The 13,798-nt window shown below is 39.3% G+C and overlaps 2 protein-coding genes across 3 annotated transcripts in view; one reads left to right on the forward strand and one right to left on the reverse strand.

The window, feature by feature from the left end:
* Positions 1 to 237: 237 nt before the first annotated feature.
* LOC104878524 (protein FAR1-RELATED SEQUENCE 5-like) lies at positions 238 to 1,512 on the reverse strand. Its single transcript, XM_010649069.2, has one exon. The coding sequence runs from the start codon at positions 1,510 to 1,512 to the stop codon at positions 238 to 240; it is 1,275 nt and encodes a 424-aa protein (XP_010647371.2).
* Positions 1,513 to 3,249: 1,737 nt separating this feature from the next.
* Positions 3,250 to 13,798, forward strand: part of LOC100247425 (uncharacterized) — a 38,367-nt gene continuing 27,818 nt past the window's right edge. For both annotated transcript variants that reach the window (XR_785908.3, XM_010652447.3), the window contains exons 1-4: positions 3,250 to 3,467; positions 11,114 to 11,480; positions 11,606 to 11,695; positions 11,798 to 11,888. Coding sequence is in view for 1 of the 2 variants with exons in the window: in XM_010652447.3 (XP_010650749.1) it covers positions 3,333 to 3,467; positions 11,114 to 11,480; positions 11,606 to 11,695; positions 11,798 to 11,888 (683 nt within the window). In the remaining variant the exon portion in view is untranslated. The remainder of the gene's footprint in view (positions 3,468 to 11,113; positions 11,481 to 11,605; positions 11,696 to 11,797; positions 11,889 to 13,798) is intronic.

The following is a 13,798-nucleotide window of genomic DNA, read 5'->3' on the forward strand; positions in this document are numbered from 1 at the left end:
TGCATATTTCTCAAGTGCATAGAGTTTGGTTGTTAGAACAGCTGAAGAATGGTGTGTCTCAAACTCTGCCTTTGCCTCATTATGACGAATACGTGAGAGTGCTCTATCAAAATGCTTGATAAACTCAAACAGCTTCAAACGAGTTTTAAGGAAACGATTCAAGTATGCATTCATGCTCTCACACCTTTGTGTGCTTTTCATACCAGCAAAGAAATGTCCCCTTAAATAAGCCTCTGCTCATCTAGAACGCTTAGCATATATATCTGTCACCCACTTATGTTCATGAAGATTAAACATTTCCAACATGTCATTCCACGCACATTCAAATTCTTCAACGGTGCCTTCCATGAACATGCACTTAGAAAAATGATTAGTAAAATCTTTGACATGGACATTAGTGAATGCATTGCGTTGAATATGCCAAACACATAATCGATGACAAGAGTCTGGAAATATCCTCTTGATGGCTTTACGCATTGCTTTATCCCCATCAGTAATAACAGAAATAGGCTTCTTGTTATTCATTGCGTCCAAAAAAGTCTCCAAGACCCAAGTATAAGTGCTAACACTCTCATCTACCAATAATGCACATCCAAACACTATAGTTTGATGGTGATGGTTAATGCCAACTAGTATGACCAACGGTTTTTTATAAGCATTAGTCCGATAAGTTGTATCAAATGCTAACACATCTCCAAAACAACTGTAATCCAATTTACTAGTAGAATCTGCCCAAAACAGGTTTGCTAGATGGTTGTCTTCATCAACATTGTACTTGTAATAAAATGATGGATCCATTTTAGACTTTCCACACAAATAAGCCAAAGCACCCTCTGCATCACCATCTCTTAGATGAACTCTACGATCAACATCAACATGGTTATATAGATCTTTTTTTGTGAAGCCAACATTGTTATATCCACCTGATTGTTGCACCATGTAATCCATAATTTGGCTAGTTCCTATGCCAACACCTCGCATTGCATTCAATTGAGCTTTATCTGCATTTTTAATGACCCTATGGGATCGAAGGAATTGGACATTTTTTTGTTCCACCAAAGGATGATTATGATTAGCCATAAACTCTTTCACAACCCACTTATTCGTTTGTTTGTTAAACCCAATCTGAAATGTTGCCTCGCAACCAACTCGAGTTACTGCCTTAGGTTCTCGTTTTCGATTTTCGTTCTCTAAACACACTCTATGTCGATATCCTTCTTTCGAACAAACCCACTTACGAGATACTATATTTTGATTTTTATCTCGTTTCACATCATCCTTTCTAACACTAAATTTGGTAACTTTAGCAAATAAATTATAAAATTCTTCTGCCTCCTCTACTGAGCTAAACTCCATCTTCCATACATCTTCAACAGTTAAATCATTAAAAATCTTGTCAGAAACTAGAATGGCCTCTTCATCATACTCATTTTTAACAATGCTATCATGTTGGTAATCAAAGTCTTCATCGTTCAAATCAATGATAAATTCCTTTCCTTTGCCTTTGTCCATCGTATCTATGAAGAAACTGAAATATAAAAGATAAAGTAGTTAGAAAATTACATTATCTAGTTCGTATCCTCTCTTAGAAATTTCGTACCCGGTCTTAGAAAGTTCGTACCCTCCCTTAGAAAGTTCGTACCCCCCCTTAGAAAGTTCGTATCCTCGCTTAGAAAGTTCGTACCCTCCCTTAGAAAGTTCGTACCCTCCCTTAGAAAGTTAGTACCCTCCCTTAGAAAGTTCGTACCCTCTCTTAGAAAGTTCGTACCCTCCATTAGAAAGTTCGTACCCTCCCTTAGAAAGTTCGTATATTCCCTTAGAAAGTTCGTACCCTCCCTTAGAAAGTTCGTACCCTCCCTTAGAAAGTTCGTACCCCCCCTTAGAAAGTTCGTACCCCTCCCTTAGAAAGTTCGTACCCTTCCTTAGAAAGTTCGTACCCACCCTTAGAAAGTTCGTACCATCCCTTAGAAAGTTCGTACCCACCCTTAGAAAGTTCGTACCCACCCTTAGAAAGTTCGTACCCTCCCTTAGAAACTTCGTACCATTCCTTAGAAAGTTCGTACCCATCATTAGAAAGTTCGTACCCTCCCTTTAGAAAGTCCGTACCATCCCTTAGAAAGTCCGTACCCTCTCTTAGAAAGTCCGTACCCACCCTTAGAAAGTTTGTACCCTCCCTTAGAAAGTTCGTACATTCCCTTAGAAAGTTCGTACCCACCCTTAGAAAGTTCGTACCCACCCTTAGAAAGTTCGTACCCACCCTTAGAAAATTCGTACCCTCTCTTAGAAAGTTCGTACCCGGTTTTAGAAAGTTCGTACCATCCATTAGAAAGTTCGTACCCACCCTTAGAAAGTTCGTACCCTCTCTTACAAAATATTGATGACAATTTCATAACAAATTACTAAATGCTCTCAATTTGATTAAAAATAACTCAGAAAAAATTAAAAAATCTAGATATTATAAATCATTACATATTTAAATGTCATTTCTACTTACAATAGTTATATGTAAATGGAAAAAAAATAAAATAAAATGTTACCTTTTAACACTTGTAATCACTTGACATCCTTCAAGACATATAAAGTTTCATCTTCAAATTTAATCTGTGAACAAAAAAAAAATTATGTAAAAATATTAATAACAATTTGATAACAAAATTTTATAATAAACTCATAAAAAATTCTAAAATTGTTATTTATCATCACATTTCTTCCTACAACAATTATATTTGGATAAAAAAAATATCAAATATTACCTTTGACACTTGTAATCACTTGAAATCCTTCATCTTCTTCATATAATACAAATTTTAAATTTTCTCTCTTAAAAAGTTTTGAACTTGATCTTGAAATTTGATTCATCAAAATACATCTTACATATTTTGTAATTTGGTAGTTGAAATTATTTAATTTTCATATTAAATTACTAACCTTTTTTTTATATATGAATAATGAGAGTATAAGAGTAGTAGGTAAGATTTTTGTTTTTTAGATAGAGTTAGGTAATGCATTAAATAACAAATTATATTTGATATTTAATAATAAATTATAAAAAATTGTAATATTTAGATATATATAAAATGCATGTGATTATTTCTCATCAATAAGTCATCTTTACCGGTTTGATAAGTTTTTATAAATTTTTTAATGATATGTCATATTTTTATTGGGGTCAAATGTGTTAGGTACCCAAAATGAAGAGTGAGTACCATAGAACAACCCTATATATATATATATATATATATATTTTAAAGTTATGAAACGCGCCATAACTTGGGAAGCATCCATGGAAACTCAGAGAGAGGTTTTGAGGAGATAGTAGAAGGAGACGAAAGATGGGAGTGATAGAGGAGGGGAGTATATCGGGATATATACCCAGCAATGAAGCTTTTTCTGTTCACTATCCGGCTTACCCTTCCTCCACAGCTCGCGCCATTGAAACCCTAGGTGGAACTCAAGCTATCCGTAAGGTACTCCCGTAGTCTCTCTGTCTTTCCACTTTTGTATTGATTTTTGCTGTAAATTCTTACGGTTATGACAATAATCACCTTCCAAAATTGTATCGTTTTGAATTGATAATTCATCTTCATAGAATATTGTGGTTGAGACTTCTGAGTTGGGAATCGCATTGTGGATGTCATGGGTTTGTTTCTACTGTTATGGCTTTCTTTTGCCGTCAGAAGTGGAGTTGACTTGATTTTCTAGGTTTTTGTGAAGGAGGCACAGTAGGCCCAAGTGGCAACCCCTCCCTATTTTACTTTTCCTTTTTGAACACTTCTATTCTTGAAATTTTGAATCGATATGTTGAAAATTTTGTAATTCTTAAAATTTTTAATTGTATGTTGAAACTTTTATAATTTTATTATTATCGAATGCTTCTTTGGAATCTTATTTATTTATTTATTTTATTGGTTGGATTAGATTTTGAATCATATTTTATAAAATTAATATGGATGTTAGGTCATGTTTTACTTCACTAAGGCATACACTTTATGTTGTGCCTTGTGCCTAAGCTGTACGAGACTTTTGTGCCTTATGTGTGCCTAGCACCTTTTAAACCTATGGGAAGAGGACAGGGAGACCATTCCTCTGAGGCATTGTTTATTTTGGTGATTTGAGGAAAGATAATTAGTTTTGAATTTGATGCTCACTTATTCTCGAGAATTCCCTTGACCCACTTGCTTAGGATTGTGAAATTGAACACTCTTGTGCTGCTGCAGAAGCTTTAGTTTAGTTTTGCTTTTTTGGTCTCTGTTTATGCATATACAAGGTTAGCTTGTGTGCATGTGTGTTTTTCCACTCTATAGCAGCTAAATAGCATGGCTGAGGAACATTTTTGGGGCTAATGACAGTAAGTGAAGTTAAAATTATTGCCTTGGAATGTAAGAGGGGCTAATGACAGTAATAAGACGAAGATTATTAAGGCTTTAATTAGGGCTAGTGGACCTGGTTTGTCTGCAGGAGACTAAAATATAGGAGATGTCTATTGGGGTGGTGTGGGGAGATTTTTAGAGTGTGGAGTAGTGAATGTGAGGGGTGCAACTGGTGGGGTGGTTGTTTTTTGGGATAACAAAGTGTTAGCGTTGGTTGGCATGGAGTTAGGCCAATTTTCGATTTCTTGTCTTTTTAAAACTTGTGAGAATGGTTTTATGTGGATCTTTATGGGGGTTTACACTCCTACCTTGAAGAGAAGCAAAGAATTTTTCTGGAAGGAGTTGGGAGCCATTCGTGGGTTGTGGAATGACCCTTGGTGCGTTGGAGGTGACTTCAATGTGACTAGATTCCCTAGCGAGCATAGTAGAGGAGGGAGGATGGCTTCAACTATGAGAAGGTTCTTGGAGGTGATTGATGACCTGGAATTGAGAGACCTTCCCTTGCAGAGGGGTCTGTTTACCTAGAATGGTGGGTTGAATGGACAATCCATGTCAAGATTGGATCGTTTTTTGGTTTCCCAGGATTGGGAGGGCCATTTCAATGGGGTAGTGCAAAACACTCTTCCTAGACTAATGTCTAATCACTTTCCCATTTTCTTAGATGGGGGAGGGGTGAGGAGTGGTCCAATCTCTTTTCGTTTTGAGAATATGTGGTTAAAGGAGGAGTAGTTCAAGGATTTGATGAAAGGTTGGTGGTAGGGGTTTAATTTCAACGACTCCTTTTGTTTCATTATGGCAGCTAAGTTGAAGGCTCTAAAAGCAATTTGAAAATCTGGAACAAGGAAGTGTTCGGGAAGGTGGGGGTAAAAAGGAGTTTGGTGTTACAACAAGAAAATTTTTGGGATGATCAGGAGAAGTCTAGAGTTTTATCGGTGGAAGAGGTGGAGGCTAGAAAGGAGGCAAAGGAGGAATTCAAGAAATGGGTCCTCATGGAGGAAATCTCTTGGAGACAAAAATCTAGAGAAGTGTGGCTGAGGGAAGGTGATAGGAACATTGGCTTTTTCCATAGAATGACTAACTATCACAGAAGGAGGAATTGTTTGACCAAGATAAAAATTAATGGAACCTGGTTATTTGAAGAGCATGAGATCCAAGGGGGTGTGGTTAGTGATTTCCAGAACCCATTGACTGAACTTGGTGATTGTTGTCCAAGTTTGAATGGGCTAGTGTTTGAAAGAATTGAAGGTGAGGATGTTGTTAGGTTGGAGGAGGCTTTCTCCGTCAAAGAGGTAGTCTCTGCTCTCTTTGATTTGAGTGGGAACAAGCTTTGGGGCCGGATGGATACTCCTTAGCATTCTAGCAGTCTAGTTAGGAGTTTGTAAAGGAGGAAGTGATGAGTTTTTTCCGAGAATTTCACCAGCATGGAAGGTTTGTAAGGAACCTAAATACTACTTTCCTAGTTTTGGTCCCAAAAAAAGGAGGGGTTGAAGACCTGAGAGACTTTAGATCTATTAGTTTGGTGGAAGGACTGTACAAGCTCTTAGGAAAGGTTAACGTTAGCTAATAAGTTAAAGAAGGTGGTGTCTTCGTCCCAAAATGCTTTCGTCGAGGGAAGACAAATCCTTGATGCTGCGTTGATCACTAATGAGGCTATAGATTCTTTGCTAAAAAGCAATGAGAGCGGAGTGTTGTGCAAGCTTGATATAGTGAAGGCATATGATCATTTAAATTGGGATTTTATGCTCCAAGTAATGCAAAAAACGGGGTTCGAAGAGAAATGGCCAGGTTGGATAAAGTGGTGCATTTCTATTGCGATGTTCTTGATTTTGATTAATGGCACTCCATCAGGGTTCTTTCACAACTCTAGGGTTTTGAGGCAAGGGGATCCTCTTTCGCCCTATCTTTTTGTGATTGGGATGGAAGCTTTAAACTGCCTCATCAAGGGAGCAGTGAGTGGGGAATTTTTGATAGGTTGTAGGGTTAAGGATGTCAAAATATTGTGTGAATGACCGAATACCTTGGCCTTGAGTTTTGTATATTATATATAGACTTTACAAGGATGCTTTACATGGAAAGCAAATAAAAGCAAATAAATTCCAACATGATTCTAGCCCTATACATGTAAACTATAATCTGTCAAATAATATATGCTAACTGTACAGAATAATAAATGGAGAAATAAGGAAACAATTGTGGGCTAAAATAAGGAAAGAAGGGTGGGCTAAATTAAGGAAAGAAGGGTGGACAGCTTGTGGGCTAAAATAAGGAAGGAAGTGTGGACAGCTTGTGGGCTAAAATAAGGAAAGAAGGGACAGCAAAGCTGTCCTTTGACAGCCCCCCTCAAATTGATGCAGGTTGATCAACAAGCATCAATTTGCTACTTAGCAAGCAATGTCGATGACGAGGGAGAGCCTTGGTGAAGATATCAGCAATTTGTAAGTCAGTGGAAATATGTGGAAGAGTGATAACACGAGCTTAGCCTAAAGTGGCAGAGGCTGCTAAGGAGGAAGAGGCACCCAAGCCAAAGCCAAAGAACCCTCTTGATCTGTTGCCTCCAAGTAAGATGGTATTGGATGACTGGAAGAGGTTTTTCATTGTTTTCGAGAAGTCTAGGGTTAGGGAGAGAGAGAGAGAGAGAGAGAGAGAGAGAGAGAGAGAGAGATCGATTAGGGTTTGAGAGATGCCGAAGAACAAGGGTAAGGGAGGTAAGAACAGGAAGAGAGGGAAGAACGAAGCAGATGATGAGAAGCAGGAGCTTGTCTTCAAAGAAGACGGCCAAGAATACGCCCAGGTCCTCCGCATGCTCGGCAACGGCCGTTGCGAAGCCATGTGCATCGATGGAACCAAACGCCTTTGCCATATCCGCGGGAAGATGCACAAGAAGGTCTGGATCGCCGCAGGTGATATTATCCTCGTCAGTCTCCATGACTACCAGGATGACAAGGCTGACGTCATCCTCAAGTACATGCCCGACGAGGCTCGCCTTCTGAAGGCCTACGGCGAGCTTCCGGAGAACACTAGGCTCAATGAGGGTATTGCAGGCGGCCTTGACGAGAAAGTTCCTGGCGCTATATATGTAGAGACTCTTCTTAACCAAGTAAACGCGTCAAAGGACAGCTTTGCTGTCCCTTCTTTCCTTATTTTAGCCCACAAGCTGTCCACACTTCCTTCCTTATTTTAGCCCACAAGCTGTCCACCCTTCTTTTTGCAATAAGAACAAAACTTCTTAGGGCAAGTGGCAGCAATATGCCCATATTCCTTGCAGCAAAAACACTGCAAGTTTTTAGAATGCATAGGTGGTCCGCGTCCTTGGGCAGCATAAGCTACAGTTGCCTTCCCGGAACTGCCATGAGATTGCTCCAAAATAGCTTGAGTACTAAGGCGTTGCTCTTCGCGAAGTAACTCACCAAAACAAATATCAAGAGAGGGAACAGGAGATCTATTCAGTAAAGAGGAGCGGACAGATTCATATTCCGGACGTAGTTTCATAAGAAACTGATCACGCCGGGTAGTCGCGTGAATAGTCTGAATAGTTGAGAGAGCGGCAATAGGAACATCCGTTGTAACCAAATCAGCATATTCATGCCAAAGAGTCAGAAATGCCGAGTAGTAGTCCTGGATGGAAAGACTACCATGTTGAAACATGGCAATCGCATGTTCTAATTGAAAACGACGAGCATCGTTATCCTGATGATAAACTTTCTTCAAATAAGCCCACATAGATTGAGCGGAGCGATGGGGCCGCAAGTGGGTGCCAATATGAGGCTCCACTGAACCAAGAAGCCAAGACATGATGCGTGCATCAAGCACAGCCTATGAAGGAGAAAACCCAACATCCTGAGATTTTTCAAAAGTGGATGGTTTTTCAACATCCGTGCCATCAATATGACCCCAAAGGTCTTTTCCCTTGAGAAAAAGTTCAAACTGAAATGCCCAGGTAGAATAATTTGTGCCTGTAAACTTAACACACAGAGGTGCGGAATCCATAGAAAATAAATAGAACCCGAGACAAAAGGATTGACCAAAAAAAAATCCCAGAAGAAAACTGACCCACAACGTGATCAACACAGACTTGACCGAAAGACACGAGAGGCACTTCCGAAACCGAAAAGACAGAAAAGAATTTGAGGGAAGAAAAATTAGCAACCTTGCTCTGATACCATGTCAAAATATTGTGTGAATGACCGAATACCTTGGCCTTGAGTTTTGTATATTATATATAGACTTTACAAGGATGCTTTACATGGAAAGCAAATAAAAGCAAATAAATTCCAACATGATTCTAGCCCTATACATGTAAACTATAATCTGTCAAATAATATATGCTAACTGTACAGAATAATAAATGGAGAAATAAGGAAACAATTGTGGGGTAAAATAAGGAAAGAAGGGTGGACTAAATTAAGGAAAGAAGGGTGGACAGCTTGTGGGCTAAAATAAGGAAGGAAGTGTGGACAGCTTGTGGGCTAAAATAAGGAAAGAAGGGACAGCAAAGCTGTCCTTTGACAAAGGAGAGGGGTGGTGATGGGGCTCAAATTACCCATTTGCTATATGTTGATGATACGTTGGTTTTTTGTGAGCTTCATAGGACTAGTCAGCTTACTTGAGCTGGTTGTTAATGTGGTTTGAAGCCATCTCTGGTTTGAGAATTAATTTGGACAAAATTGAGATTTTACCGGTGGGGAGAGTGGAGAATTTGGAGGAGTTGGCCCTTGAGCTTGGGTGCAAGGTGGGGGCGCTTCCTTCCTCTTATTTAAGGCTTCCCTTGGCTGCTTTGCACAAATATGTGGTGGTTTGGGATGAGGTAGAGGAGAGGTTTTGGAAGATATTAGCCATGTGGAAGAGGCAATTTATTTTTAAAGGAGAGAAACTCACTCTCATTCGGAGCACTTTGTCTAGCATGCCCATTTACTTCATGTCTCTTTTGCGTATGCCTAGAGTGGTTAGATCGAGACTAGAGGAAATTCAAAGGGACTTCATTTGGGGTGGGGGGGCTTTGGAGTGGAAGACTCATCTTGTTAAGTGGGCGGTTGTTTGCTCAGATGAAAGTAAGGGTGGTTTGGGTGGTAGATAAATAGTGCCCTCTTGTGTAAATGGAGTTGGAGCTTCGTGGAAGAAAGTGAGACTCTTTGGAAACAAATTATTAGTAGGAAGTTTGGGTAGATGAAGGGGGGTGGTATACTCGTGAAGTGAGAGAGGGGTTTGGAGTGGGGTTGTGGAAAGAGATTAGGAAGGAAGGTTCTTTGTTGAGTAACAACATTGTGTTTTTCTGTGGGTAATGGTAGAAGACTGAGATTTTGGAAGGATAAATGGTGTGAAGATGGGGCCTTGTGTGATTCTTTCCCATCTTTGTATGCTTTGATGGCATAAAAAAAGGCGTCGGTGGTTCAGGTTTGGGACTTTGCGGTTGAAAAGGGGAGTTGAAATCTTTGTTTCTCTAGGCCTTTCAATGATTGGGAGGTGGACTTGGTGGAATAGCTCCTCTTGACAATTCAAGGGAAGAGGGTAAGTGCAGATTTGGAGGATAGGGTGTTATGGAAAAAGACGAAAGATGAGATTTTTTCTATTAAGTCCCTATATAGTGCAGTGGAGCCTGGAAATGCAATCCTATTTTCAAGGAGAATCATTTGGAGCCCTTATGTTCTTCCCAAAATGGGCCTTTTTTTTTTGCATGGGAAGCATTGTGAGGTAAAGTCTTAATGTTGGATCAGCTAAAGAGGAGGGGGTGGCCCCTAGCTAATAGATGTTTTCTTTGTCTTGCTGAAGAAGAGTTTATTAATTACATTTTAATCAATTGCATGAAGACTAGGATTTTGTGGGAGTTATTATTTGCTCTTTTTGGTGTGATATGGGTTCTTCCATTCTCGGTTAAAGAGACTTTCCTTGGTTGGCATGCGTTTTTCGTGGGCAAGAAGCGTAGATAGGCTCGGATGTTGGCTCCTTTATGCCTTTTTTGGATGGTGTGGAAGGAAAGGAACAGGATAACCTTTGACAATGAAGAGCTTTCGATTCATAGGATGAAGAATTCTTTTGTTTGTAGTGTTTGGTCTTGGACTAAGTTGTATATAGATGAAAGACCTTTACCTTTAATCAATTTTTTTGATTGGTTGGGTTCTAGGTGAGGGCGAGTGAGGTTTTTTGTATCCTCTCTTCTTTTTTGTTTTTGCCTTTTAGCACTGCTGTATGCTTTGGGTTAGCCTTTGGGTGGCCTTTTTCTTCATTTATAAAATTTACTTGTGCTTTTACCTACCAAAAAAAATAAAAAATAAAATTTAGGGCATGACATGTGCTTTGATGTCTTCACAGCTAGATGCATAGTTGAGGCGCTTTGATATGCTGGGCATGGTTTATAATGAGGGACAGTGTCTGTGAAATAATCTTTTAAAAAATTAGCGATGCTGAAATTAAATATTTGAATGTTTATAGTAGAGAAAGTACATGAGATAGGTGATGGATAGCTTGGACTATTTCCATTCAAAGCTCAGTCAGTAGAGCACTGAACTTCTCTTTGTGTGGTGTTCTACCCATGGATGTGAGTGAAATACATCTTATTTAGTTTCATGTATGCTTTTTATGAACTTAGGCACTTGGGTGTTTAGATCTTCTATTCAATCCCAATAGTTGCATTCCAAACCCTTTTTATTACACCATCACCATGTTCTTGCTGTAGTTCAATGTCTGCTAAAATCTTAAGCAACTCTTTCAGCCAGTTTTTCTCAACTTTGTCCTGCCCTGATCTGTAGGCTCGGAGCTCTCAATCAAACAAGTTGGAGCTCCATTTCCGGCCTGAGGACCCATATTCACATCCTGCATTTGGGGAGCTTCAGCCCTGTAATAATTTGCTGTTGAGAATATCCAAAAAGAAATCTACTGATGGCCAAAGTGCTGAAGTTTCCAGCAAGGTATCAAAATGTCCACCAACTGACTCCACTAATCCTAAGCAAAAAATTTGTGGTTCTGAATCAGTAGGAAGTGAGCAGCATGGCAGTCAACCTGAAGGTGAATCAGTTGCTACTGGAGAAGAAGTTGAAGCACAAATATCTGGAGAAGTGCCGATAAGACTTTGTGCCGATATTATTGCTCGGGTGTCAGAGGCTTATCATTTTAATGGTTAGAATGGATCTTCTGTGACCATTTGCCTATCATGGTTGATCTTTTATTCCTTCTTTTCTGACTGGCATTTACTGTTTTCATTTTGTTTGTGTCTTTTGGTTTTGTTTTTAAAATTCCTGAAGGAATGGTGGACTACCAGCATGTTCTTCCTGTTCATGCTGATGTTGCAAGAAGAAAAAAGAGAAACTGGGCTGAAGTGGAGCCACACCTCGGTGAAGCCTTATCTTCCATGTTTTCAAAACTTTGAATAAATCTAAACTGTTTATTCTTTTTTTAATGAAATAAATAAATAATTTATTTATGCTATTGTGCAGAGAAGGGTGACCTTGTGGATGTGGATCAAGAGGATTTGATGATACTATTGCCTCCACTTTTTTCACCCAAGGATGTGCCAGAGAAATTAGTGTAAGATGCCTTGGCTTTTCCTACTTGCTTTACTCAACACTTCCTTCTATGATTTTGCCTATACCATAAATGAAGTCAACACCCATTTTTCTCTTCTTGATGTCTCCATTCAGTGTTCATGTGTCTGTTTATCTGTACCATATTCTATACCATTAAGGGTACTCCATTTTCCCTCTACTTGGCATCCATCATTTCCTCTTTTGTTTGTGTTGATTAATTCAATTTGAAAATATTCCCAAAATAACCCTCTGTTTTTCCATTTTTATGGACTGAATTCTACATTTGTGAAGGGCAAAGTAGTCAAGTAATAAAGGAAGAGGAACACCCTACCTCTCTCAATTTCTTGCTTCACATATTCTTTCCAATTTTTAATGGTGTGCATACATATAATTCTAATGTACCTCTATCTCCAGTAATAAGAAAGTTACCAAAGCGCACCTCCTTCTCACCTCTCTCCAAGAAAATACTATCTTAGAAGCATTTGCTATTTATGTTAATAGTTTAGGATATAAGCTTCACATTCGAGTTGGATAAAGAAAATTTTCTTTTAAAAAGGTGCAATTAATTAAATATTTCAAATTTAAAACACAGTAAAGTTTAAGTAATGTTTAGGTTTGAGCCTTTTGGCTTCTTTTGTATACTTCCTGTATACTTTGAGGGCACTGTTTTTTTTGGTGTCTCATTTTTTCTTTATATACGACCATAGTTTTAAAAGACTCAAGGCGCACCAAGGTGCAAAGTAGTCCTGGAGCCTAAGGCGCAGGCTTTAGTGAAGTGAGGCGCACCTTAATTTACATATATTTCTCCTTTATTTTTCCTCTATTTTTCCTCCTCTTCTTCGTCTTCTTCACTTCTCCACTACACGGCTGAGGTTAGGGCAAAATTTGGGAGAGTTGTTGGGTTGAAAACAACTAGAAAAGGGGGTTGGAAGGCGTCGTTTTGGCCTGTTTTTTATTTTAAAGGAACAAGCTCCAAAACGGTGTTGTTTTGGCCTGTTCTTTTTAAAATAAAAGGGCCAAAACAACGTCGTTTTGGACCCTGCTCTTTTAAAAGAACAGGGACCAAACGACGTCATTTTGGTCCCAAAAAATTAAAAAAGAAATTAGGGCTTCTCTTTGCCCTTTGCAACCCGATGTCGAAGAAGAAGAGAAAGAGAAGAAGAAGAAGAAGGAGAAGGAGAAGAAGGAGAAGGAGAAGGAGAAGAAGGAGGTAGGGGATCGAGGCGCACCTGTGGACCGCGTCGTGCCTAAGCGGCGCCTTTGTGAAGGGGCGTCGCGCCGCCCAGAACCTAGGCGCGCCTTTCACAACTATGTATACAACTTTTCTTTACCTATATATAAAAAAAAGTTTTAAGTAATATTTAAGGCAAAAGAGAAAAGTATGAGCCATTAATATATGCTTATAAACGGTGACAACTAACGATGAAGGTTATCGTGGAAAGGAAGACCTTCTTGGTTAAGTTGGAAGGCGAGCAAGGAGGAACTTGGTGTTCGATCACAGAGCACAGTAGAGGCTCTGATTTCGTCTTAGGTTTTGAAAAGGAAGCAGTTGGGTGGATGATCAAACATCTGACGAAAGCCATAGAAATGGAGGGTCACCTAGGTTTTAACAAAAAATTCAGGGGAAAATGTTGTGTCCACTTGATGGAAGTTGGCTTCAACGACCATGGAAGGTTCATAAGGATCTTGGAGTTTGCTACCAAGAGAAGATATTGTTGTTTGATTATTCCAGAGGGCGAGGAGGGCAGAGGGTGGGAGAATATTAGAAGAGCGCTGTCTTCAATGTTGGTGGTCCCCTCGTCGAATACAGTTGAAAAAGGAAAGCAACACAGAGGGGAAGGTTTCTCACAAAGTCACGTGGGTCCCTTACATAGGTCTTTTGCGAAAGTGGTCAGTGGCAAAGGATCAAGA

Source organism: Vitis vinifera, chromosome 5, assembly GCF_030704535.1.
Source record: "Vitis vinifera cultivar Pinot Noir 40024 chromosome 5, ASM3070453v1".
Lineage (NCBI taxonomy): Eukaryota > Viridiplantae > Streptophyta > Magnoliopsida > Vitales > Vitaceae > Vitis > Vitis vinifera.

What these genes read in the sequence shown, in the direction of transcription:
- LOC104878524 (XM_010649069.2), bottom strand. Translation starts at nt 1,512, where the DNA reads ATGGACAAAGGCAAAGGAAAGGAATTTATCATTGATTTGAACGATGAA.